The following is a 27,356-nucleotide window of genomic DNA, read 5'->3' as shown; positions in this document are numbered from 1 at the left end:
TGTGATCGTTTGAATTAAGTTGAATGAGTTGCTTTATTCTAATGAAAACTGTTTACTAGAAAAAACACCAAAGACAAACTTTAGCTAGTCTGGCCTGGGTATTTGGCAAACGTTTTCTTGAAAATGAATGGAGATGGCCAGCCACTAGCAGTAAAACATTGGTCAGTGATAGAATCAGAAATTCCAAGTGAAATACATAGCACTGTAGCACTGTCCTCCCGTTGTTCATCAATTTGTTCGAGTGGGCACCAGTAACGACTCTATTGCGAGACTTGTTGTTACTGTTTTTGGCATATTGAATATGCCACGGGGAGCTTGCCAGGCTCTGCCGTGCGGGCGGGATACTCTTGGTAGCTTGCTGGGCTCCCTGAGAGGGGTGGAGGAATTGAAGCCGGGTCTGCCACGGGCAAGGCAAACGCCCTACACACATATATTTCTATATATATACATATTCTATACATACCTATATTTCTCTATATACATATGTATTTCTACATATATGCCCCACCCAACTGTGCTCAGGGCTTCCTCCTGGCTCTGTATTCAGGGGTTACTTCTGGCAGGGTTCAGGGTCAAAATATGGTGCCTGGAACTGAACTGAGGTCATCTGTGAACAAGCCTAGTGCCTTACCTGCCATATTATCTCTCTGGCCCAAAAGAACCACTCAAACCAAAAACCAGTGCAGAGATAAGTATCTATACACAGAGGTGGTGAAGCTGGTAGGGTGCTTGCCTTGAGTCTGGTTGACCCAGATTTGATCTCCCGCATGACAGAGGTTTCTCTGAGCACCGCTGGGAGTGCTCCCTGAATTAAGAGTCAAGAGGAACCCCTGAGCATTGCCAGAGTTTAAAGAAAATCATACATTTATGTTGAAAACACAAGATTGTCCAATGGACTTTTCATGAAACAGAACATGAAAATGTCTTTGTACAGTTTCATGGGAACTTCACTTTACTAAGCTTCTACTTGAGTTTTGGTGTAGTAACAAAGATTTTCCAAAATTATCCCCAAAGGTCATTAAAATACTTCTTTGACTACATAATTCCCAGATGCAGGACTCCTCGCCCCCCCCTCCAACCAGGCATTTTCACCCAAAAAACATACAGTGACTGACTGAAGGCACGGTGAATTGGAGACTCAGCTGTCCTCTCTTCAGAGACTAGGCCAAACGTCAACCATCAACCGTCCATTTCCTTCTCAATAGCGACTTATCAACAGCATGTGTTTTTATGTCAACAAATAATGGTTTTACTCAAGCTACTTTGAGATGAATGATTAGACCCACTTAAGCCCTTCTTTGCTTGGGTTTCTGGGACAGTGATTCTGGTCGGTCAGCACTTTCCTTCGACCATGTGCCTTGTAGCCTACCCAGAAGGGCACATTCTCTTCATCAGTGGCACTAGCAGCTTGCCACTGTGGGATAGAGATTGTCCAGTACAGAACATCATTTCTCTCCCTTGTCAGTGAGTCCTGTCACTGTCACTGTCCCTGTCCTCCCATTGTTCATCGATTTGCTCGAGCGGGCCCAGTAACGTCTCCATTGTGACAATTGTTACTGTGTTTGGCATATCGAATACGTCACGGGGAGCTTGCCAGGCTTTGCTGTGCAGGCGAGATACTCTCGGTAGCTTGCCGGGCTCTCCGGAGAGGGGCGGAGGAATCGAACTCGGGTCAGTCATATTGGCCGCTTGCAAGGCAAACGCCCTACCCGCTGTGCTATCGCTCCAGCCCCTCAGTGAGTCCTACCAAGACAAATCATCTCTCAGTGGAGCCCTTCCCACAGGGGTGAGGCTGCAGCTGGGTGGTTTCCTGCTGCTATTAGAACCGACCCCCACCCAGGCAATGGCTTAGAGCAACACACTCGCCTTGGAGTTTTTGGGTTCTAATGTGGGGCACCCTGGGCTAGACTCAAGGGCTGTGCCCTCTCTCTAGGCTCCAAAGGGAGATCTCCCTCTGGAGGTTCCTCCCTCTCTTAGAGTTTTCCCTCTCATTAGCTGTGCCCAGCAAGCTATTGAGAGGATCCCGCCCGCACGGCAGAGCCTGGCAAACTCCCCGTGGCATATTCGATATGCCAAACACAGTAACAACAAGTCTCACGATGGAGACGTTATTGGTGCCCGCTCAAGCAAATCGATGAACAACGGGAGCTTAGTGCTACAGTGCTACCCCATTCGATCCTTTCTGCCATCATCTCCCCGAGAATGGTCTACCAAGATCTAGTCTTACTCTGCCTTTCATGTGATTATATCGCCCCCTGCAGGAGATTTGGAACAACCCACATTCTTCTGGAACCTTAATCACAATCACCCTTAGTCCTACAAGTCACTCTGTCAGGACTCCGCGGGTCAGAACAGGGACCACAGGACCACAGGACATCTTTGGACCATTATGCTGTGAACATATCAGGCCTCTTCCCATTGTTCCCTAAACAGGATTTAGGGATTTTTGACTTGTGACCAGACTTCTTTACCAGGATCTTCAGTGTGTGTGTGTGTGTGTGTGTGTGTGTGTGTGTGTGTGTGTGTGTATTTTCCCAGGGGCCAGAGCTGTCATAGTAGAGGGTAGGGCACTTGTCTTGCATGAACAAGTTTGATTTCCCAAAACCCCATGTTGTACTCCAAGCCCTGCCAGGAGTGATCCTTAACCACAGAGCCAGGAGTAAGCCCTGAGCATTGTCGGGTGTGACCCCCAAACCAGAACCAAACAGAAAGAAATATCAACTCAATAAGATATATTTATGTATTTAAAGGCATAAAAATAAGGGTATGTGGACCAGTGATAGAGTGTATATAAGACTCTGTGAATACTGGCACCAAAAAAAAATGATAAATGAAAATTAAGGAGGAAAAAATAATATATGAGAATGTATGTGTATTTGTGGTGCCATTGACTAAGCCAGAATTTACCAGAAACGGACACCCTGTGTGTTTTTCAGAGGAATAGGCTACCTTGGTGGGGGTGAGATGGGGTGTGTGTTTTGGACCAAATTTCACCACATTTTATAGACATATATTCAGGCTTTGAGAATCCAAAAAGTATTGTTATATACACATGAGCAAACAACCTCATTTTCTTCCTCTTTAACAGCTATGGTATTTATAAAGAATAGAATTTATTCCATTTGGGGAATTTTATTATTATTATTAATTATTATTATTATTATCATTAATCATTAAGAGAAATTCTCCAATATGGACCAGATGACTGAACCTGGAAACCTTAATTTCAACCTTAGAAATCTTGAATAAGGGATTTTTGTGCCACCGGGTAGGAGGTGACGTCATGTGGAAGATTTTTTTTTTCCTCCCAGTTTCTTTCCTGGTGTCCCCTGCCGAGCTGGAACCGCGCTTGCACCCGGTGGCCCTTAGGGGGCGCTCCTGGCCTTGCGGAGGCGTCTCTGCTGCCCGCTGCAGGGCGGTGCCTTCCCGCCCCGGGCACTGGGACCAGAGATAAGAAAATCAAACCTGGGGTTACGTCCTGGGGTCCCCCCAGTGCTTGTCTCTCTGCACGCTCACGACAGCTTGACCCAGCCTTCAGAGGCCGAGTGGAAGTTCGTTTTCCGGTGCCGAGTGGTGGGAATGTGACGCCAAGGGCTTCGCTGGGGCCCTGCTTCCTGCAGCTGCAGAGGCTGCAGGACGGGGCTTGGGACCCCCAAAGGGTGTGACACCTCTGCAGGAACCGCGTTCCCATCCATCTCTCTCATCCATCTCTCTCGGGAGGTCCCTGCCACCATGCGTGGGCGCTGAGGGCGTGCAGTCTCGGTGGGTTTGTAGGCGCCGGAAATCAACTCGCTGACTCCTCACGTGGAGAGACCCTCCTAAGGTCCATGTAGCCAGGGACATGATTGTGGTTCCATCCTCACCAGGGTTCTCAGGACAGCAGAGTCTGTGACTCCTTCCGGGCAGCAGCCAGCAGTGACAGGTTCCAGGGAGCTGACCATGCCTCCCAAAGTCCTTTCACTGGTCCCCTGCCACTTAGGAGGTTGGTAATGCCAGGAGGGAACTGACTTCCCCAGGCAGTCCTGCCCTACATGGGGCCCAGGTCTTCCAGATCCCTGCTTCCCTGACTTGGGTGTTACGTGGGGTGTCCAGGGTGTGGAGGCCAGTGACGCCATTTCTGATATACCCAGAAATGTTCAGACCTCCTCCGGGTTCTGCTATACCAGATTTGCTGATGTCCTTTGAGAAGTGATTTGTGCCCTGCCCAAGGGGCTGCGCCTGTGAGGAGCCATTACCTGGCAGGTCTGACCAGTTGCCTGCAGCCCTGATCAGTAGCCTGCAGTCCTGGGCACCCAGACACCACTAGGATCCCCATGGGAGTGGAGGCTTCCCTGGACAGGCCCGATAGCTGACCCTGCAAATGGGCCCTGTGTGGCTGTGTGAGAGCTCAGGGTTAGGTGGAGACCCTCCAGGCTGGCCTTTTCGTCCCAAGGTCCTGTGCGCTAAGGCACCAGGAAATCAAGGGACACTGGACAGTTCTGATGCTTAGTCTAATGGCGTCACAGTGACTTCAGCTTCTTAAGACAGTGGGTCTATGAAATGCTGGGGGTGTCTGAGGGACCACATCGCAGCCTCACTAATCTCTCCCCACCCAGTGCTCCTGCGCAGTCGTGAGCTGGGGTAGGTGGACACTCCTCACACCGGTTCCCTCGTCTGTTCCATGACCTCTGGACATGGCTCATGGCCTCTCCACATTCCTCCATCCCACTTTCCCTCTTTCTCCCACCTCCCTCCCTCCCCCTCCTTCCATCCCTCCCTCCCTCCCTCCCTCCCTCTCTTCCTCCCTCCCTCCCTCCCTCCCTCTCTTCCTTCCTTCCTTCCTTCCTTCCTTCCCTCCCTCCCTCCTTCCCTCTCTTCCTTCCTTCCTTCCTTCCCTCCCTCCCTCCCTCCCTCCCTCCCTCCCTCCTTCCCTCTCTTCCTTCCTTCCTTCCTTCCTTCCTTCCTTCCTTCCTTCTCTCCTTCCATCCCTCCCTCTCTTCCTTCCTCCCTCCCTCCCTCTCTTCCTTCCTTCCTTCCTTCCTTCCTTCCTTCCTTCCCTCCCTCCCTCCCTCCTTCCCTCTCTTCCTTCCTTCCTTCCTTCCTTCCTTCCCTCCCTCCCTCCCTCCTTCCCTCCCTCCCTCCCTCCTTCCCTCTCTTCCTTCCTTCCTTCCTTCCTTCCTTCCCTCCCTCCCTCCCTCCTTCCCTCTCTTCCTTCCTTCCTTCCTTCCTTCCCTCCCTCCCTCCTTCCCTCCCTCCCTTCCTTCCTTCCTTCCTTCCTTCCTTCCTTCCTTCCTTCCTTCCTTTCCTCCCTCCCTCCCTCCCTCCGTCCCTCCTTCCCTCCCTCCCTCCCTCTTTCCCTTCCTTCCTTCTTTCCTTCCTTTCCTCCATCCTTCCTTCCACCTTACCTGCCTCGCTCTCTTCCTCCTCCCTTCCCTCCTTTCTTCCCCCTCCCTCCCTGCCTGTCTCTCTCCCTGCTTCCTAGTGGTGCCTGGGGACCATATATGCATGCCAGAGATCTAGATAGGACTAGTCACATACAAGGCAAGAGTCTGACTTCTATACTATGTTTTAAGTGACACCAAGTCCTGTGGCTCTTTCTAGCTCCCACTCACACTGGTCTGGAGCCTTGTTCTTGCTTTGTTTGATTCTTGAAACAGCCCCTTGTGGGGCGCTATAGAAGGGCGTGGATTGGTCTGACTATTAGCATGTGGGCAGAGGGAAGGCCAGTGCGATGTTCTGGGAAGGGGAGGGGCTGACAGAGCTCCAGGGGTGTGGGTGAGACACCAGGGGACAGGGACCAGGAGTTCTGTGGGCTGGGAGACTGGAGGAGAGTCAGCAGTGCGGTGGGAAGGAGGGGGGAGCATGGCGAGACAAGGGGGTTCAGCAGAGGAGCCTTCCACCCCTTCGGGACCCCTACCAAGCTCTGAGCACGGTGGGGTTGGGAATTCTGCTGCCAATGATGGGTTTTGTGTTTCCTGTCTTTTGTTCTGAAGTCTCTCCAGACCACACCCATCAACTTTCATTTCTCTTACTGAGCAGTAACAAAATACGGCAGAAAGATCAAGGGTGACAATTTGGGATAGGTCTGGGTTGAATTCGAGACTGTCCTGGCCAGCTGGGTAGTCTGACCAGTCATTCCCCCTTTATGACCAAGTTTCCTCATAGGCTTAACTGGAGCTGCCGAAGTGCCGATCACCGAACCTCTAGGAGAGCTGAGAGATGCAGGATAATGTGTGACTCCTCCTTGGAGCACTGCGGATGCCCATTCTGTACCTCACAAACAGACCATGGGAGCTCGTCAAGAAGTGCCCACTGGGGAAGGGACAGTTATGTGAAGTAGATTTTCCACCAACGTTCATTTCCTTCCTTCGTAGCTTCCCTCTGCATACACTGTTGCTTTCTCTGTCACAGACCCCCTGGAACACTGACCCATGTGGACAGTTTGCTTTTCGCTCGATGTGTGGTATATTCTTTTCTCCTTGTTGGTAGATGGGTGAATTGCCTGTACCCATTCATAACCCATACATAATCATCTGAAATCTTTTGAAATGTTTTTAATATTCAAATATTTTACAACATGATTATCGGTAGCAAAGGGTTTCTCTTATTGAAAACATTTGACGACTTGATTGTCAGTAGCAATTCAGGTCTTACCGATCCCCGATGGCAGTTGGCTTCTGGTCACTTCCGGCCAGTGACTGCTTCCTGCCCACTTCTGTAATGCGCGTTTGGCCCTTCTTCTGAGGGTGTTTTCAGGGACCTTTCTGAGTCGGATGAGTGGTGATTTCGTGGCCAGTCAGGCCTGAGTGCTTCACATAGTTAGACAATGACTCTCCCATTGGGGAAAAGAATGGGTTTTCAGGGAGTTTTCTTTGGCTGGCATCTCCAGCAGCTGATGTAGGTTGAGTTTAAGCTGGCCCGGCAGACAATGGTAGTGCTTCAAGAAACTGTTTCTCAGTTACAAAGTGAATTTGAAGAATGTGTAAAAGACCCACAAGCCCTTGGAAAGAAGCGACTTCTAGTAGATTCTCTGAGGCTGGTCATGCAGGGTTGACCTGGGTTCTTTTTCTCGGTGGGGCTCCTTTCCTTTTTTTTTTTTTTTGGGGGGGGGCAATACCCAGCTGTACTCAGGGACTACTTCTGGCTCTGTGCTCAGGGATCACTTGGTGAGGTGGGGGCGGGGAGATTTGAATTCAGTGGACCGTGTGGTACCAAGGGATGGAACCTGGGTTGTTGCCTGCAAGGTAAGTGCCCTACACACTATGCTATCTCTCTGGCCCTGATGCTCCTGGTCTTCTTATCATCACTCTGAATAAATCTCTCCATGGAATCCCTCCAAGTCCATTTCCTTAAAATATGTTGGGAAAGGCGGTATAATTGAAACCCAAGCACAAAAATTTGTAAGTCTACAACTGTACCTCATGATGTCTCACTAATAAAAATTAAAAAAAAAAGAGGAGAGCTTTAACGATCCAGTTTTGCAAGCTCTCCTGCTTCTGTCTACTCTTGGTCTGCCTGGTTTCTGCACAGACAGACTTCCTCAGGTCCATAACATACAGACCAAACCAAAACCAAAACCAAAAGACAAAAAAACCCAAAAACATTGACTTGGTCGAAACTTAATCCCCAGAGTAGATCCCTTGAAAACAGCACACAGAAAGAAATGAAAATTGAAACAAATCAGCTCAAACAAAACACTGTGGGACTGAAACCCAGCCATGAACATCTTTGTAATCATGTATCTCAGGGTGATGAAATTAAAAAAAATAATAATAACCAGCTCTCATTTGGCAGTTGGGAGGAAATGTGAGTTGATTACTTGGGTCCAGCCCGAGTGATAACATACAGTCGTGAGCAGCACTGTCTGATGAATGGGACCATTCACTTTAACTCATTCAGCCAAGGGGCACTCAGGGACCTCCTAGTTATCCATTTTCCCGAGCTATTATCCCGGCCTGGGTTACTCAGGATGGTCGCCATGTACTCCCAGATCTCCGTCTCTTGGGATAGTGTTGACATCCCAAGAAGATGCAGGGTAAGAAGTAGGACATGAACTGTCAGATCACCGCAGCTGATCTTCCCCCTTAAGAGTGCTTTCTTGGAAGTAGAAACAGTAACTGTGGGACCACTGAGCTACAGGGAGTCTGCTTAGCATTCCCGTCTCCAGAAGAGAGCAAGAGGGTGGGCAGGAGCCTGACTCTTGGGGCTCTCACACAGCAGCTTCTGAATCAATTCAGCAGCTGGATTGCGCAGTCAGCTGGGAGGCAGGAAGGAAACCATGATAATGATTTCATTTCGAGCACCCCGGGGAAACCGGAGGGAGAAGGAAGATCCACGTAGGAGCCTTCCCCAGTCCCAGCAGTTTGCTTTTAGATCTACCCCTCGTTGCTGGTTTAGAAGCAGAATGTCTGCTGCTCCCGTGATTGTTTTCCATGTGTGTTCAGCAAGAAATTTTTTTGGTTTCCCTCAGCCCTCCATGCCCAACACAAAAATAAGCAACCTGGAGCCTAGAACATTCTAGGTGATGGCTCTTAGAGAGCTTTTGAATGAAGGCCTGTGTTCGCCAGCATCAGGGCCGGCAGGCCTGCTTTGGGGTGCAGGTGACCTTGGTGAGGGGAACCCAGGCCCAGGGCCACAGAAAGGAGGTACTGTATCCTTGGATGACTTTGACCAGGATCAGCCCCGAGGGAGCCCCAGAGCAGCCCTGGCAGCCTGGGGGTGTCCGTCACCTCCTTTGCCCCTCACGGTCACCTGGCACAGACGTGCGGGTGGTGTCTTCTCCTTATGAGCACCCATGGTCATGTCTGACAGTCGGAAGGCTTTGTCACTGGGCTTCTTTAATGGAGGAGAACTGTGATTCACAACTGTATTTGGTGACTGTCCAGTGCCCTACAGGCACGCTGGCACGAATGCTTGCAGAGTTGGCCTTTTCTGCTGGGTACAGTGACGCTTTGTTCTCAAAAAACTAGATCAAGAATGTAGGGGGGCGACTGGGGACAGGCCGGGGAGCTCACATGTGGCTGAGGCCACAGGCAAGGTAGCCAGCTAACCCCCCGCCCCCCATCGGGAAACACCGAAGGCAGTGAGTGCTAGGATACTGCACTCCCCTAGACACACACACACACACACACACACACACACACATGCGCGCACACATTCACACACACAGATACGCACACACATATGCACACATGCATACACACACACACACACAAAGACACTATACAGGCACTCACCTCCACACTCATGTACATACACATTCACAACCACTCACACACTCACACTCAAACCCACACACCCAACCATGTTCACACACACACTCACATCACTCCCTGCATGCACACACAGACACATACTCTCACAACACATACATACTCACGTACACTCTCTCATACTCACACCCACCCCTCACAAACACACACATCCACACTCACACACACACACTCAAGGCCACACACACACTCGTGCCCACTCCCGATGCGCACACACACACACACACAGCATCCTACACCCATACTCACACTTTCACACATACACTCACCTCCACCTCCACACACTCACTCCCCCCCTACTTACTCAGCCCACCCCACACAGTCACACTCACACACTCTCACACCATCACACTACACTCACACATCCACCCCCACCTCCACACATTCCCCCCCCCCCCCGCCCCCCGACACACACTCACACCTCTTTCAGGGCTTCTCCCTCTCTGTGTGTCTGGAGTGGACAGGCCCCCCTGTGGGAGCAGAGCAGCACCCAAAAGCAGCCCTGGGTGGGCTCTGAGGAGAGCCGGGGAGAAGGCCTGGGATCCTTACTGCCTGTGTTCATCTCCTGCGCTATGAGACACAGGGTCAGCTAGCAAAGCCCTTTCAGTTCCTTGAGATGTGTTTGAAGTCTGAGGATCCCAGAGATTTCAACTGGGACACATTTTTATGATGTTTCCCTGAATGGCCAGACCAGTGTGGCAGCCTGTGTGGGAGCGGCATGAGAAGGGATGGGTTGGTGTGTGCCGGTGAATGCCCCCAACTTGTACTTGGCCAGCCTGGGGCCTCCCCCAGCAAGGCCTGGCAACAAGGCTGGTGGTTGACAATGAGGATTCAAGAATGTCTTGCTGCGTGGACCCTGCAAGGTCGGGAACCCCAAGAGCACCCCATCAATGCTGGGCATGGGCCGTGTGCGAGGCCAAGGATTGAACTGGGGTCACCCCCAATCTCAGCCCTATGTCTCAGGTCCAGGGTCTGCCCAGCTCTGTCCGCAGGTCCCCTGTGTCCCTCTCTTTTTCTGGAGGAACAGGAGCATAATTATTTGTCAGATGTAATTCCTGCATCGTTTGAACATTCTTTTAAGCTGTGACCACTTGGGTGTCTGTGCACTCGTGGCACCCATCCGGGTGACTCTGCGTTTTCCAGTATTCCTGTGGCAACCGAAAAAATCCAGTATTCCTGCGTTTTCCAGTATTCCAGTATCATGCTGCCAGGGATCATTTTCCACCTTCCGGTGGGGCGGAGCCTTGATCTGTGCCTTCGCCCAGCCGCCTTCCGCCTCCATCCAGTCCCGGGCCTTGCGGGTATCAGCCTCGGCTGCGTTTCAGAGTCTGGGGAGGGTTGGGTGGTTTCCAGTGGCAAGCGCTGCTTGAATTCAAACAGTGCCAGAGCGGAGGCGCATGATGGGGCAGGTTTTGTTTTATTAGAGAGCCGTGTTGGATCTGGGGCCAGGGTTGCCTGGGACTCACCAGGACGGTCCTCCCCTCCCCCTACTCCCAGCCGCTGCCCCTCTGTCTCCGGGGGCTGGGGGCTGGGGAGCTGTGCAAAGCTTTTTTGACACTTGAGCATGTTGATGGAGGGTCTCAGTAGCCTCCAGTCTCTGTCTGCAAGTGCGAGAGACCGGGTGGAAAGGGTTTCTACCTGAATCCTTGCATGTTTACTGGGAGAGGGCTGTGGCGTTATGGACAAGTCTAGGTTCTAAGCTGGGGACATCATCTGGGGCTACAGGGAAGCTAATGTTCATTAGGATTTGGGGACTCATATTGGCACCCCCTTCGGTGCTTTTTAGAGCTCCTTTGGAGATGTGTGTATCTCTCCTCGTGTAGGCAAACAACCATCATTGGAGTGGTGTTTGTCTCCTTGGCGTTAGGGCATTAAGCATGTGTGTTGTTGAAAACTTTATTGAGAGGTTGGACCAGGATGGGGGCAGAGCATGGGGAAAAAAGAAAAAAAAACTTTATTGATTCTTGGTTGGTTTCATCATACTAAATGTGGACTCTCCTAGAGTTGGAAATGACCGGGTCCCAAGGGAGAGGGAGGGGAAAGATGGCAGGGCAGGACAGAGGGTCTGTGGATGTACAGCTCTTCCATCCAGGTCACAGGAATCAATGTGATCACTTCCAGGCTCACGAGTCAGCGGCCTGGTCACAGCTACAAGTGTCCAGTCATACGAGGTGCTTGGCTTTCACGTTCCAGGTGGTCTGTCTGCCGGGTTCCAACCCTCTTGAGGGCTTTGGAAGTGAGTGGTAGAGAAAGTGTCCTTTGCATGTTCACTAATTCATTCACTCACTCATTCACTCATTCTCTCCCTGAAACAATCACCCGTTTGCCAGGAGGTGGGTGTCTCCCTAAAGTTCGGCGTACTCCTGGGATACAGGGCACTGTGGGGCAGGAACCTCGGTCCTCTGCAAAGAAGACCCTAAGCAGGGTCCTGCAGGTGAGGAAGAGTAAAGGAGAAGGACAGGAAAGGGGCCTACACTGGGACTTTGACCCTCCCCCCAGACATGAGTCGTGTTCTGTCTTTCTGGTCTCCCCAGTCTGGGAGCCTTCCGAGAAGTGCCAAGCCCCTAGCCATGGCTCCGTGCGGCCCGCCTGCCCGAACCTTGCCTCTAACCCAGGGAGGGAATGCTCTGTGGGCTTGCTGCCTGCCCAGAATCTAACAGAGCTTTTGTCTCCGGAACAGACATCCTTTCTCAAAGGCTGGAAAACTCGCTGCTTCATTCCTTCTGGCTCATTCCTGGAATTTCTCAGAGCAGTTGCTGGAGTCGTCTCCTCTGCTCTTCATTTCCTTCCAGAGGCGGTGGCGGCAGCATCTGGAGGCCGGGGATGGGGGTCAGCAATGTTGAACTGTCCACCCTTACCCTGTCCTGAAACTTGGTTCAGTAGTGGGTCATGGGCTGACCTATTCGTGTGTCATTGCCAAACACTCTTCTGTGAGAGTCTAAATGGTTTTTTTTTTTTAAGTCAAAGGTTCCCAGATTGAGGATATTTTTCAAATTTTTGATTTCTTTTTTAAACTTGGGGCCACATGTGGTGATGCCCAGGGATACCTCCTGGCTCTGCACTTGGGAATTACTCCTGGCAGTGCTCAAAGGACCCTATGGGATGTTGGGGATCAACGACAGACATGCAAGGCAAACGCCCTACCCACTATGCTATCTTTCCAGCCTCTCCCAGATTGTTTTAAATGATGTTTTCTCCAGAGACTGCCTTACATCATTAAATAATCAGTTTCAGATCCAAATCTGCCCTTAATGTTGTCTATTTAACATATTTATATACTACATAAATGTATACATTATGTGTATGTGTATATATATACAAGATGTATATATACACATATTGCAATATCAGTTACATTTTAAGTTGAAGGATTTTGTTGTGACAGAATGTTCTTTTTCCTTCTGGTTATGTTGGAATCTTCCAGAATGCTTTTATGGAATGTCATAACTGAAAACTACAATGTAACCATGCTTTTCACCACTTCTCTTCTTCCGAGGAAAAATATGGAACCATTAAAATTAGCTCTATGCAGACTAACCAGCAGTTTACCATCCCTTTTAGACAATTGAAACTGTTTTCTTTGTGGAGATGAAAGTTTGTTTTCTTGCTTTGGATCTTGTGAGTATTCTTTCCAAGTAGTGAGAATTTCATGTGACTCTCCTCTGAGATGTTTTAAAACCCCTCGGACAGAACATAGAAAACAATGCACATTTACTTAAGATGGGCACAAAGTGGCTGATTAGTTTTTCTTGCTCCTCTCGGTCACAGTCATCACACAGGAGGAGGCTGGGGCTCTTGGCATCTGTCTCCCTCTGGATTCCATGGGCTGCCCACTGCTACCCAAACGACATGATGGCATGTGGGTTGGGGATGTTTGCTTCGCTGTCCTGCTGTCCAAATACACCCAGGCAGTTATTAGGGTCAGACAGATGGTCCCTTCGCTCTTGTGCTAGCAGTATCAGAGGACATCGGGCAGAAATACTCTCTTTCCCCTCGGCCGTGGCTCTAAGTTGATAGCTTCACTGTTTGCTTAGCTGACCACCCACTGAAGCCAAGACACGTGAAACTACTGTCCACTAAAATGGGCCTGAAAGTCACGTGGGACCCACCCAAAGAGGCTACCAGTAGACCCGTGGACCATTACAACATAGCCTATGGGAAGTCCCTGAAAAGCCTCCAATACATCAAGGTGAATGCGGAGACCCTCTCCTTCCTCATTGAGGATGTGGGTAAGTGACATCCTGGACTTGTCCCCATTCAGAACTCTTCCCTTCTACTCTCACCTGCCCCTCCATCCCGTAGGATGACTGCTAGTGGCCTAAGTCATGCATGGGCTCTAGGGACCTAGTGGCCCTTAGGGCATAGGTGACCACACTGTCCCCTTGTTCCCTGGTTGCATGTGAACTCCACAACCCCCAACTCTCTCCAAACTCCAGTTTTAACTAAAACTGTCTTAACTGAAACAGTTTTAACAGAAATGTCTTTTCAGGAAAAAAAAAAGCGTTGTTTCCTTTTTAATCTCATATGAACAACTTAACGGCTTCATCTGGAAGTTGCTCATTCATGCGAATGAGACCAGGCAAAGGTGAAGGCATGATCTGGCCCTGTCAGCATCCAGGGAGCCATTTCACTGCCCCCTTCAGTGGGTCTAACCCACTCGTGACTTCCCAAACCCCTGGCCCACCTGCCACACTGCACCTTATCTTCCTCCTGCACCCTGTTACTAGGGTTTATGGGGATCAGGGAAGAAAGCAGATAGACAAGAGACTGCGAGGGCCCAGATTCCCTTCTCCTGGTCCCAGCAACTTCTTGACCCCCATTTCTCTACCCCATTTCCCCATCCTGTGACTCCAGAGTTCAACTGTGGAGCGAATTGCAGATTCTGTCGACAGAAAGATTTTGCGGGGTCAGGTTTTCTTCTTCCAACCTTGGAGATGGAATGGCTAGAAACAAGCAAACAAACAAACTAAAAACTCCATGCAAAAGGAGAGCCACAGAATTCACCCAACCCCGAACAGTGTTTCCAAGGAGTTTGCTGGTGGGTTTCCCCACAGGAACCGGAGACACGTGATCACGTTGCTGTTGTGCATGCACTGCAGCCAGACGCAAGTAGGTGCTCAGCCAAGCATGATTTGCATTGGCAAGAACTGAGCACGCTTCCCAGTTAGTTGGCTGGTGGTGCCAAGCCCCTTATGCCACCATGCTCTGCCATCCTCAGACAGGCATTCTCCCAGGCTGGCATACCACGGGCATCTGGGGCTACTGCTCAGATCTGAAGTTTTGTTAAAGCAAACCTTCTCCCTATGAGGAGTTCAATGGGTGTTATTACAGTCTCCTAAACCTTCCTCCACTGACATGTCTACCCCCTTCCCTCCCACCCCCCCCCCACACATACACTCCTCAAGGCACTGTCTCCTTCACTTACCTTTCACTAGGGAATAAGCTCTTCCCAAGATGGCCTACCAGTAGAGGGGTGGCGTTGCAGAGCCACAGGTTCAAGATATGCCCTGGTCCACATCCAGCTACCCAGGAGCTCCACCCAGGAGACAGAACCTCTGATCTTGACCCCTTGGGCCAAGTCAAAAAGGGAAGCACCTTTATTTCAAGATGTTTCCAACATTCCGAGTAAGACTTTTATAGATTGTTCTAAATTTCCCTGAAGCATTCCTCCAGTCAAAGATAATATGAGAGACTCTCCATGGAGAGCAGAGGAGATTTTGATGGCGTGCAGTGAGGAGGAGTCCCAGGTGCTAAGCTGGATGAGCTGGGCTGACATTTCCTTGGTCTTTTTCCTTGGGAAATGTTTCACTCGGAGCTTTCGTGGGGAACGAGAATTTGTAGTTACTCAAACCCTGCTGGATAGAATACCTGTTTATTTAGTGGACAGTCGTTCCTATTCTATGGATTTTTACATTTCAAAGCTTGAAAGCAGTCTGGCAGCTACTTCCAGGCCCAGGTTCCTCACACCCACCGTGTACTTTGCACTAAACAAACATTCTGTTCTTCGGATCCACATTCTTTCAGTGGCACAAGAGTCTGTTAGTGATTTTGATTAAGAGAGAGAGACAGCTATGGTTAGACTGGTTGTTGAAGTCAGATGTTTCTATTTGGTTTTAAGTGGTATCAGGGAGACAGGGAGTGAGTCAGTCTGTCATTCCTGAAGATTTGACATGGTGGCGTGATATAAACCGTATGTTTCAGAGCCGGGGGTAGTGTACTTTGTGCTGGTTACTGCAGAAAACCACAGTGGAGTGAGCCGTCCTGTGTACAGAGCTGAAAGCCTGCCTGGTAAGTGTCACCGAGAATTGGAGGCCATGCCTTTGTCACTTAGAGAGGGGAGATACTTCCCCCCTCATTGTTAGCCAATCCAAACTTCAGATTATGAAAGAATTTCTAAAGAAGAATTCGGAGACCTGTAGAGCCATGTTTCTTAAAGAAGAGAGTTTGCTTAAAGGAGTTGCAATGTAGGGTGTTTATTAGCATTTGTCAAAAACTTTTTGATCACTTGCCAGAGTTACCCTTGGGGGAAAAAGATGGAACATCTGCATTGCACTCAATCTTAGGTCCCGAGTTGCTCCCCTGGTCAAGAGCAAATTGCCCAGAGACTGTGGAAAGTCCATTTTAATCTGCGTTAGGGGTGCTCTGAGATGTGGCGAAGCAAACCCTCCTTTCTAATCATCAAGTTGCATTTTCCTAATTTAGGAGGTGATTGGATCAAGACTGATGGTTTTCCCATTAAGGGTCCAGAACTGTTTAATGAAATCATCACAGGTACTTCTTGCTCATTCGGTGTGTGTCTCCGCTGAAGCAGGAGGGTCGTGCCTCTGCCACACACGTGCTCACAGCCCTGCATTTAGCTCCCATCGCTACGCTAACACACCCGCCATTGGGTTTGGGTCAATGTGTCTGGATCAGACTGCAGCCATTGTTGCTCATTTCTCTGTGTTCTCTCATCTTCTGGCGTGGGGATGTGTCCGTGTCTGCATCCGGCAGTGCTCTTGTGCTGGTGGTCTCAGGCAAATATGGTGGTGGAGATGGCAGTCCCGGCCCGGGGAGGGTCTTTACACCTCTCATACCTCTGTTTGGCTTCCTTCCATGGGATCCACCAAACAGAGTCAAATTAGCTGATTGGTTGTCTTACAGTGATGGGGTACACTGTGAGATTCTGAGAGCCCACTCCCATCTTCGCCCCATATTTGTAGATGTTCTATCATTTGGATGTTGGTGTTTGTCTGGCCATACTGTTTTAAACAGTGAGAGAAATTTCGGCTTTTCTTGGGTGCTTCTTAAATAAATTTGCTTAAATGGTGAAAAAAATATTGTAAAATGAGTGTGGCTATTTCAGTGTGGAGGGTATACCCGGATGTCATTATGGCAAGGAGTTGTGTTTGATTTTCATGAAACATGTTTTTAACCTGACAACCCGGCATGATTATTGGAATAAAGGTGAGTATGTTGAAATCCATGACTGTGCTCTGCTCCTCAACATTTGCTATGGAGAGGTGGTTTTCAAGGACCTCTTTATATGAAAGGGGGTAGAAGAATCAAATAACCAAAAAGGAACTTGGGTTTTCTTTTGCGAGGGGGGGGTGAATGGTATATTTGCACTAAAATATGTGAGACTGGACTGAGGGGACCATCAGGTATCATTATGCATATGTTTTATAGGTGATTGATAAAAAGGGGATGGGGGAAGGAAGAGAGAAATAAGAATTATACAGGGATGTAGAGATAAAATAGAGAAAAAACATGGGTGGGCAAAAAGTAGGAGATACTAAAGCAGAAGCCATACATGAGACCTGGGAAGGCAGTGCACATGGAGAAGGTGCACAGCAGAGGGTGTGTCAGGTGGGATGGCAGGGGGTTGTGGGTACTCACCTCTGAACACACACACACACACACACATACACACACACACACAGAGACAAACACAGGTATGTGCAGCCTCTTCCCCCGTCTTGTATTAGATTCTCTGTTTTGTATTGTAAATGGACATGTTACTTTGGTAATCTTCCTGACAGTGTTTTTTGAATGACAGTCATTTTAGAATGAGTGATTTTCTTGCTTTTTCTGAAATGAGTCATTTGTATACCTTTCCCAGAAACAAGTATGTGTGTGTGCATTCAATTTTCTCGCCTGCCTGAGAAGCACAGATTGTTAGAAACCCTAGGAACTGGGAAACAGACCATCAGACTCCAACTCAGTATTGATTTTATTTACCATGAGATTTTTTTTAACTTAGTGGCTTTGGCTGCCAATGTGTAATGTGTGTAATATGTGATACTTAACATGCCATACAGTATGATGAAGAAAATACTGGAAGGAATTTCTAGCTGAAGCCATTTGTAGCATATAATATAAAACAAAAACTAAAAATCAGGGGGCTAAACCAATAGTACAGCAGGTAGGTATTTCAATGAAGCCTTTGGCCAACAAGGAACCAAGAATGTGATGTTGTGGGCTCGGAAGTGTTCTCAGCAAGCATGAGCGGTTGTTGGGTATTTGTTTTATTCTTGTTCAAGCGTAACATGTACAGAGCAAACCTTGTGGCCTGGAGGTGAGCTCCTCCAAGGTGGGGTGCATTGGGTTCCTTGTCTGTCAGTCCTGAGCAAATGTGTGAGACATGGCGGGGTTGCTGGAGGCTGCATGTGTCCAGGGGAGAACATGAGCGTTGCTGGGGCGGGCTGTGTGTCTGAGGTCTGTCAAGTGCAGCCTCCCACTCAGGGACAGTCCTGGGAAGACTCTCCTGACCTGAGGGGTGCCTCTGTGCGTATCCCAGACTCCAGTTGCCATCATTGTTTCTCACAGTACCTGGGTGGGGGTGGCAGTGTGGACTGGAAATGCTTGGGTCCGAGGGCTGAGTCACTCATGACGCAGTGCTAATGTCTTATCTGTCTGTCCGGGGACGCTAGCCCCTTTTCAGAGCCCTGCCTGGAACAGGTCACCTACAGTTAGAGGTGGGTGGGGCTCAGATTTTTGTGGGGAGACCTGTCTCGGCACCTCCTCTTCCGCTGGACTGGAGAATGCAACCGAGATAGGGTGTCCCTGGCCTTGCTCAGCGTGCTCAGGGACTGAGCTTCTGTCTTTGCTGGGATGAGGCAGAGGAGCACTATAAAATGATCACGGCCCATCGATCATTTCTGTGAAACCCACCAACAGGCAAAGGAAATCAAAAGGGTTACAGGAGAGGCCCCGGGGAACGCGAGACTTCGAGTCAGTCCCACTGCGTGCTGAGAGGCACACAGGGGGCTGCTGGCCTGTGGGGTGGCTCTGTGGGTGCTGCCTCCCTCTGGTGACAAGTCACGCTGGTCTCTGTGTGACCGGGGGGAGCAGGCTGCAGAGTCCAGAGCTGGCTGGGGTGGGTGGCAGGCCCGGGGCCTGTGGGCTAAGGTGGGTCTCCTTGAATGTTAGCTGTCAGCGAGTATCGGGGCTCCTCAGACCCCCAACCCATGGCGTTGTTAGGAACTGGCATTGATCTGCTGTCATCACGCGTCTTTCTTTTTCTTTTCTTTCAGTTTTTGCTCCCCAGGGAGTTCCCTTGCCCCAATCCAAGCAACCGGGATGTGCCAACCTCAGGTTCTGGCTTGGCTTTCAAAAGTGTGTCTGAAGGGTGATGAGATGTGGAGGGGTCACACTCCCACTCCACAGAGGGTCCAACCCTAGGCTGGCAGCCAGGACCAGGCCTTTCCTCAGACCATCAGAAACATCTAGAATGTGAAGGCCAGAGTGGACCAATTGCTCTGAAGAACACTTAGCTAATCTACCTCACAAAGAGGGCGAAGCCCTCAACTCGGCACTCAGATCTTGCCCCTTCCCCCCAATGTGTGGTTAGTGCCTGGTAGGGGGTTGTCTCCCCCAGACTAGGGGCTATGTGGATACTACAGGGAGACTGTTGGTGACAACTACTCAGCCACCCCGGAGAGGAGAGTGCCAGGACTCAAGATCCAACAGACCAATGCCCCCCGGCCCTCTGAGGCCCCCATTCTTGGCTGCCCATGGGATGTATTATGAATGTTGTGGGCTCCGTCCTAGGGTGACGGTCAGTCAGAGGGATGGAGACACTTTACAGACACTATCCAAAGTCAAAAAGTAAGATTCCCAGTCTTGGGGTATGCTGGGAGCCTGTCCAAAGATCCCTCTCTGGATCTCAAGCAGGGAACAGAATTGCAGGGATGAAGATGAGGCCAAGGAAACTGGTCCCCGGCAGCGGGGGCCAGGTGCTTGGTCCCAGGAGCAGGAGGGATGCCCGCAGAGCCGATGTGGTTCCCAGTGCTGAGCACGGGCATGAAGAAGAAAGGTCTCAGAGGAGAATTCCGGAGCATGAGCCCCGGGCAGTGAGCCCACCTTGGAAAGACACTGGTCTAGTGCCCTGGGGGAGGGGCATGGCAGTCCTGCCTGTTCTGCTGGGGCCACCCACTGCCCCAGGGGGCCTGAGCAGGGAGTGTACTGTCATCATGATGACCTAAGCAAGCTTTAGGGTGATGGTGCAGGCAGGGATTAGAGTGGAGTTGAATTCTCTATGTGGGGGACGTTATTCTTCCTGAGATGCTCTTTATCGGTCACTGAGGACTCTCAGGTCCACTTAACAGTGGATGAAAGAGTGGTCAGACCCTGACTTCAGAGCCTGTAAGTGCTCAGCTTCTGAGATGCCATGTTTCATGAGTGTTGAATTTATGAGCAAATCGTCCGCAGACCAATGAGCAACTTGTAGATGAACTGAACTGCATGGGCAAAGCATGCTATTGATTTGGAGACAATTTTTCTTTCAAAATATATTTGAAAAAAACATATTTTGACTCCAGACCATCTTAAACTATTTACCAATTTGTGTAACTGGTGGCTCACAGCAGAGGAAGGGCTAGAACCCCAAGTTTGTGGAGGTGTGTAGTGGTTTCTGGCAGGTCATCATTTAGCCCAGAGGCGTGGAGCAAGGTGAGGTGAGTCTCTCTGGCTGGCTCCCGACCTGTTCTGTGCTCGGGGATTTCTTTTTTTCCTTTTTGATTTTTGGGCCATACCCTCTAATAACACCAAACACTAGCCAAGCAGCACAAATGCTGGCCGATTTCGACCGTGAGTGTGGAAAGATCAGACTGCAGCTGAATCTCATGAAGACAATGATTAAGGGAAATTAACTTGTTCCTGACATTTCATTCGCTCTTAAAGGAACGAATATCTCTGAATGCAGCAGTTATGTGTACCTAGGTCGAGAGGTCAACATGAAAATGACCTGGCACCTGATTTGTGCAGGAGGAAGAGAGCAGCATGGAAAGCCTTCAAGAGCGTCGAAGACATAGCTAAGAGGATGAAGAACCTCCGGCTCCGGACAAATCTCTTCAACTCCACTGTTCTCCCTGTATTAACATATGCCTCAGAGACCTGGGCCCTATGAAAACCAGATGAGAACGCTATTCGGGTCTCCCAAAGAGGAATCAAAAGAACTATGCTTGGAGTATCACACTTCACTCAAGTGAGAGAAGGAATCCGGAGTTCTGACCTCTGTCAATGATCAAGAATCAGGGACACTGTTTCATTTGCCAAGGCATCGAAATTCAGATGGGCCAGACACGTAATGTGATTTGGAGATGACTGCTGGACTAGAGACGTTACCGACTGGATTCCATGGGATGTCAAAAGATCGTATGGCTGCCCACCTACGAGATGGTCAGATTTCTTTGTCAAGACCCTGAACGAACGGTTTGAGGCTCTTCATGTTCTTGGAGCGAGCAGACACCACTGGGCTACACTGGCACACGACAGGGACGAATGGAGACGTTACTGGGTCCCACTCAAGCAAATCGATGAGTAATGGGAGGTCAAGTGATCAAGTGATCAAATGGGTCACACCCAGCAGTGCTCAGGGCTTTCTCCTGGCTCTGTGCTCAGAGATTACTCCCAGAGGGCTCAGGGGACTCTATGGGATCTTGAGGATAGAGCCCGGATTGGCTGCATGCAAGAGAGCTGCCCTGGCCACAGTACTCTCCTCCCACTCCCCCACTCTCGACCTTTCTGGGCTGCATCCACCTGAGTGTGCTGTGCGGGTCCCTGGAGGGAACGGTGTGTTCTTGAGACACACTCAGCCATGATGGGTGTGAACCTGGTTACTCCCGGCCACTTCCTGCTTTCAAGATAAAAGACTTAAAGAGATTTATTAGAGAATTTCAGAAGGCTTCTGTGAAGCTACCCCATGAGGCTTAGAAAACGCTTTAGTAATTTATTTCAACCATATGGAGAGTTTTTCTGAACATGCCCATCAGCTTAAAGAGGATTATCACATGCTCTATGGAAGGCCTATAAAAGATAGCTGAAGAAGACTTTCAAAATACTTAGAGTGGGAGGAAAGGGGCCTTTCAAACCCAAAGATTGGATCCTTGGGACTGTTGCTAGGAGGGTTGTGTCCAGGGGAGAACATGAGAGTTGCTAGAACAGAACATGTTCCCCAGTTGTTCTCTGGTTCTCGGCATTGGGCACCCTTAGCCAAGACATCTCTCTCTCTCTCTCTCTCTCTCTCTCTCTCTCTCTCTCTCTCTCTGTCCCTGTCTCTTTCTCTGTCTCTCTGTCTCTGTCTCTGTCTCTCTCTCTCTCACACACATACACACACACACACACCCAGAGGGCAGGTGTCCTGCTCACTCCCTGGTTGCCCCATCCAGGCTGGAGTCACCCAGGTTCCCTTACATTGGTTAGCAGGAGAGGTTTGGGGGTCATGGGGAACTGGCACAGGCATGCACAGGAAGGAAAGAGACTGGGCTCCAAACCACTGGGTTCAGTCCCTGCTTGGCGCTCAGCCGCCGTGGCCCTTGACTCACTTCTGTGACCTCTCAGAGCCTCCGTCCTCCTGGGGAAGACAGCACCCTCCGGCTCACCGGGAAGGTTGTCAGAAGAAGGAAAATAACCACCACGGCCTGGCTGAGGTAGTGGTGTGGGCGCTTCTGAGGACTCAGCTCTGGGGGTCTACAGTTGCCTTGGTCTCCTTCTTGGTCCCAGTGGAGGAGCCCTTGTGTGGAGGTTGGCAGTGGGAGTCGGCTGAGAGCCTGCCTTGGGGCTGCCCTTGCTCTGAGGCTGAACGAGGCTCAGGACCCGATCCTGCCTGCACCCACCCCACAAGCAGCCGACCCTTCCCCCCACCAGACTCACTTGGCTTCCCCACCACTTTGGGAGATCCCAATCGCCATTTTCTCCGATTTTCCAGTATTTCATTGCTGAGCATCAGGGCTGATTGCCCTGGGGACCCCAACACTGCTGGGGCCAGTGGGACAGAGAACTAACCAATAGCCCTTTCCGCAGGGCCTCAGGGCTGTGGCCTCGGGACCACAGGGATGTGACTGCAGCAGGGAGGTAGTGAGGTCACAGAGGCCTGGCCATGGGGACATTACCACACAGATATAGGGCACAGTCCTAGGGGTCTGGGGGCGTGGCCATAGAGCTGCAGGGTTCTGGCTGCAAGACCAAAGGCAGCTGGTATTAGGATATCGGGGTCAGACTTCAGACACAAGGGATGGGAGCACACCTCTGGTGCCAGCCCGGTTAGCTCATGTTTCCAGCAATTGGTTCAGGTTTGTTAGAGGCCACCTCAATGTTCTGCTGTTGAAGCTTTGTTTCCTGCATTGGAAGGGTGTGTGTTTGTGTCTGTGTGTGTCTGTGTGTGTCTGTGTGACTCTGTGTGAGTCTGTGTGTCTATATGTGTGTCTGTGTATGTGTCGGTGTGTTTGTGTGTCCCTGTGTGTCTGAGTACCTGTCTGCGTGTGTCTGTGTGTATGTCTGTGTGTGTCTGTGTATGTGTCTGTGCATATGTCTGTGTGTCTATGTGTATGTCTGTGTGTCTGTTTGTGTGTCTGTGTGTCTTGTGTGTGTCTATGTGTATGTCTGTGTATGTGTCTGTGTCTATGTGTATCTGTGTGTGTCTGTGTGTCTGTGTATATCTGTGTAGGTGTCTATGTGTATGTCAGTGTATCTGTGTGTCTGTGTATGTCTGTGTAGGTGTCTGTGTGTATGTCAGTGTGTCTATGTATCTGTGTGTATGTCTGTGTATGTGTCTGTTTGTCTGTGTATCTGTATGTGTCTGTGTATATGTCTGTGTATGTGTTTCTGTGTGTCTGTGTGTATGTGTGTCTGTCTATGTGCGTCTGTGTGTGTGTTTAGATCCCAGGGCGGAGCACTAGAATAGGAGCTGGGGAGGGCAGGGAATCTGGCCCTCTGCTGCACTGTGGGGAGCAGCTTCTGGGGTGATGTTCTCGTCCTTTCTGTCCCAGAATGCAGGCAGTGCTGATGTTCTCCATTGCTTAGTGGTTTCCCCGCTGCTCACGTCACAGATGTTCCCTTGGGGCCGGTCTTCAAAGTGAACTAGCCATGGCGTGATGTTAGCAGAGATCATTACCACCGTATAGACTCTCCTGCTCAAACAAAGCCTTGGCACCCATGAAATCCAGCCCCAAACTCACCTGCCCAGCCCCTGAGTATCTACAGACCATCAAGATCTCCTGCGCAGAGGATCTCAGTGATCAGTAGTCTTGGGAGTCCCCAGATGGATGATGTCAAGTTTTCTGCTTCCTAGGATGTATTTCCTCAAGGCTCTGTCCCCAAACAACTGGCCAATGAACTTCACCACTCCATATGAATCCGAAGATGACATGAAGTTGCTTTCTGAAAGATGAAAGTTATCTGTGGATTTTGTTCTCTTTAGTGCCCTCCCCAAGTCTATTCACTTGAAAAAAATCAAAAGTTCACTGTTGTGAAATCAGTCTAAATATTGTCTAGATCTTGCTTTTTAGCATCAGTTTTCACAAGCATTAGAAAACGTTTCCTGGGCCCCAACAATGTCTTCTCTGAGGTAATGTGGAAGGGACTGATGAAGGAAATTTACGTCCAGCCTGACAGTCACCCACGGCTAATTCAAACACTTCACGGGGTCTGACAGCTTGGATTTTTCTAGAAATACTGGCTCTCACTCTGTTATGACTATGATGCAAGAGTTCCCAATGGGAACTCTTAAGAATAACAACTCACAGGATTATTAAAGGGGTTTGTTGGCTTAGTCAGTGCTGTGCCATTAGTGAACTGGATTAGAGTACCAAATCCTTGGGGCAGTTTTTCTCAGCTATTTAAGTAGGCATATATATTACTTCTGGACCTGTGATGGTCTATCTTATTTAGGATTGTTAGAACTTGACATTGAAAGCTCACCTCTCAACTTGAAAAAAGCTAAGAGAAGTTTAGTGTCACCCCAGTGTACAATTTTAGTAGACCATTGACTATACTTTGGATTAAAATTAAAAAGTTTTGTATTAGGGGAATTCTTGTTGAACCATAACATGGTATTTTTTTTTCAGGAAGTGCCCAGAGTTCCCAATGGGAACTCTTAAGAATAACAATGCACAGCATTATTTTTTTTTCTTTTTTATTAGTGAAACACCATGAGGTACAGTTGTAGATTTACAAATTTTTGTGCTTGGATCTCGGTCATACCACGATCAAATACCCATCCCTCCACCAGTGCCTATTTTCCACCACCAGAATAATATCCCTCCCCCCCCCATCCTCCCATCCCCCCATCCCCCCCTGCCACTGTGGCAGGGCATTCCCCCCTGTTCTCTCTCTCCTCCTGGGCGCTGAATGCACAGCATTATTAAAAAATATCATTGGTTTAGGTAATTCCAGCAAATACGCATATTACTATTTTCTTTGCTGAGACTCAGAACACTGGAATCAGGTATTGTGGACATCTATTCCCAGCAGATTTTTAGTTATTATGTTAATGGAACTGACACTAACTCATGATGGTGTTTGTTTTTATGCTAGTCACAAAATGCTAATTTTTTCCAGTTAAATAAAACTATAAATGATGATGATATTGACATAGGAAGGATGCCTATGGCTTATCTGCTTAGAAAGAGGCTCAATGGCTTAGCTGAATCACTAAGCTATTGCTAGAATATGATCCACTGCCAAAAGTGGGCAATATCATCCTCATGGGGTCATGGTTCTTACTCTAAATGTATCAACCCTAAATAGCAATATTTCCACATTTCTAACTTTCCACTGCAATGCGTTGCTTTGAGAACTCTAACAAGGAGAACATTTGATGGGACTGACCGGTTTAGAAAGAGGAATTCCAAAGTTGACTAAATTAGCTAGAAGGGCTTGTCTGGAAGAATGAACTTAGACAGGGAAGCAAAGTGGACCCAAAGATAAATCAGCTAAAGTCTATTCCATGTTCTTTGAAGAGATTTCCTTGGCTGGGTGGAGAGTGAGTGTTGGTATGCAACTATAAATAGGGAGAATGTGCACTGGCTTTATTTTTATTCTGACCTTTAACTATATAGTTTTGATCTGAGGGGGCTAAAGGAAGCTGATGTTTAAAAATAAGCATGTTAAACAACTGAGAGTACTGATGGGCATTCCCACCCATGTCTGCTTCCATTCGACCTTTTTGAGATGTCTGGGTTTGAACCTGGGGAGGACCTCATGCCCCGAGGGCTGAGAGCCCGGGGGCACAGCTGTCCTTACTGGATCAGTTCCCCCCCGACGTGGAGGTTTGGGGACCAGCGACTGATGTTGCAGCTCGGTGAGCGCGACCTCTCCTCAGAGTGGCTGGTAAAAACTAAGGCTGCTCTGTTTAATAGTCTCTGTTGGTGTCCCCTTTAAGAAAAGGAAGTGCCCAACAAGCCCTTGCGTGTCCGAGTCCGATCCTCAGATGACCGGCTGTCTGTCGCGTGGAAGGCGCCACGCCTCTCTGGAGCCAAGAGTCCACGCAGATCACGTGGCTTTCTGCTGGGCTATGGGGAAAGTGGCCGGAAGATGAAGTATGTTCCGTTGTCGAGGGATGAGCGAACTCATGAAATTCGGAAGCTCGGTGAGTGCCAAGCTCGGCAGGCGTCCTGGGGGACTCTGCGGTGGCTTCCGTGACCAGGAGCTCACTCCCAGCTGCCAGGGCTGCTCCTGGCCCCTCCTTGTGTCTCTCTTTTGTACTGTTCAGCTCTGCCGGCCACTCACCACCACTCCCTTTAACCCACAGGAACTGCAGGGCAGGGCCACCTCCAGGGGCCAGGGCTGCTCTCTGCCTGCACCCTGAGTGCACCATTTCTCTCCCCCATCTTGCTACTGCTTTATCATACCCATTCTGTCTCCTTCACACCTTCTGCCCAAGGACCAGGCACCCTCGGTATCAGGGGAAAGTATGAGGTCGGCCTGCAAGTCAGCAGGCCATTCTCCACTGCTTTCTGAGTCCCCAGGCAAGGCAGCATGGCCATGGGCCCCGAAAGGGAGCATCTCCATACTAAAGGGGGTCAGGGTGCCTCGTCCTAGCCAAGAGGGGGCCCACCCTGCTGGCATTTTCTTGGCAGACTAGGACAGTGGACCAGACCTCTGGGACTGACCCTCATATCTGGGATCTGATACTCTCTCTTATCCCCATACTCTCCAGCCTTTCCTCAGACCCTGTCTCCTGGTACCTTGGTCCCTCCATGTCTGCTCTCTCCTTGGGGAACCCAAGTGTCAGAGGGCCTGGGCTGCTCAAGGGTGCCCTGTATCCTGGCATCTCCTTTGGGGACTCGGCTTTCTGAAGCACCTCCACACTCCCCAGCTGAATCTGGGCTGGCAGGGGATAGTGGGCCCCGTGGCTCACTCCTGTGGTCTCGTGATTGCATCTGTGTTGGCGGAGGAAGTGGGGGCATGGGTCAGATTCGCCCTAAGACTAAGGGGATTCAGTGGTATCATCATGAACACGGGTGGTAGGTGCCAATCAGCTTCCTGCAGCAGGAGGACCAGTGAGGAAGGTGAGGAATTGGCAGGGGATGGGCAGAGCCAGGTGGGCACTGAGATGGGCATGGCAGGCAGAGGAGGGGCCTTGGAGCCTGAGAACTATGCATGGAGAGCAGGGGGCCCTTCCTATAGCCCAGAGCTCACAGTCACAGGGAAGTTGGGAGTAGGACCGGCAGTTCTGGGGTCCTAGGACAACCCTGAGGGTCTCCTGGGGAGGTCTAGGTCTGAGCTGCGGGACCCCACCATGAAATGCCTGGGGAGTCAGGTGGTCTGGCTGCTGCTGCACCCCCCAAAGACTGAGAAACACTTGTAGGAATCATGTCACGGTCTCAATAAGGTCAGCACCCC

At 50.0% G+C, this 27,356-nt stretch overlaps 1 protein-coding gene across 1 annotated transcript in view; it reads left to right on the top strand.

The window, feature by feature from the left end:
- The first annotated feature begins 13,293 nt into the window (after positions 1-13,293).
- Positions 13,294-27,356, top strand: part of FNDC1 (fibronectin type III domain containing 1) — a 53,762-nt gene continuing 39,699 nt past the window's right edge. The window contains exons 1-4 of the mRNA XM_056126312.1: positions 13,294-13,480; positions 15,453-15,539; positions 15,954-16,022; positions 25,894-26,100. Coding sequence (XP_055982287.1) covers positions 13,333-13,480; positions 15,453-15,539; positions 15,954-16,022; positions 25,894-26,100 — 511 coding nt within the window. The 5' untranslated portion in view covers positions 13,294-13,332. The remainder of the gene's footprint in view (positions 13,481-15,452; positions 15,540-15,953; positions 16,023-25,893; positions 26,101-27,356) is intronic.

Source organism: Sorex fumeus, unplaced genomic scaffold, assembly GCF_029834395.1.
Source record: "Sorex fumeus unplaced genomic scaffold, SorFum_2.1 ptg000061l, whole genome shotgun sequence".
Lineage (NCBI taxonomy): Eukaryota > Metazoa > Chordata > Mammalia > Eulipotyphla > Soricidae > Sorex > Sorex fumeus.
Note: the sequence above shows the minus strand (reverse complement) of the source record. Positions and strands in the feature narration are given on the sequence as shown.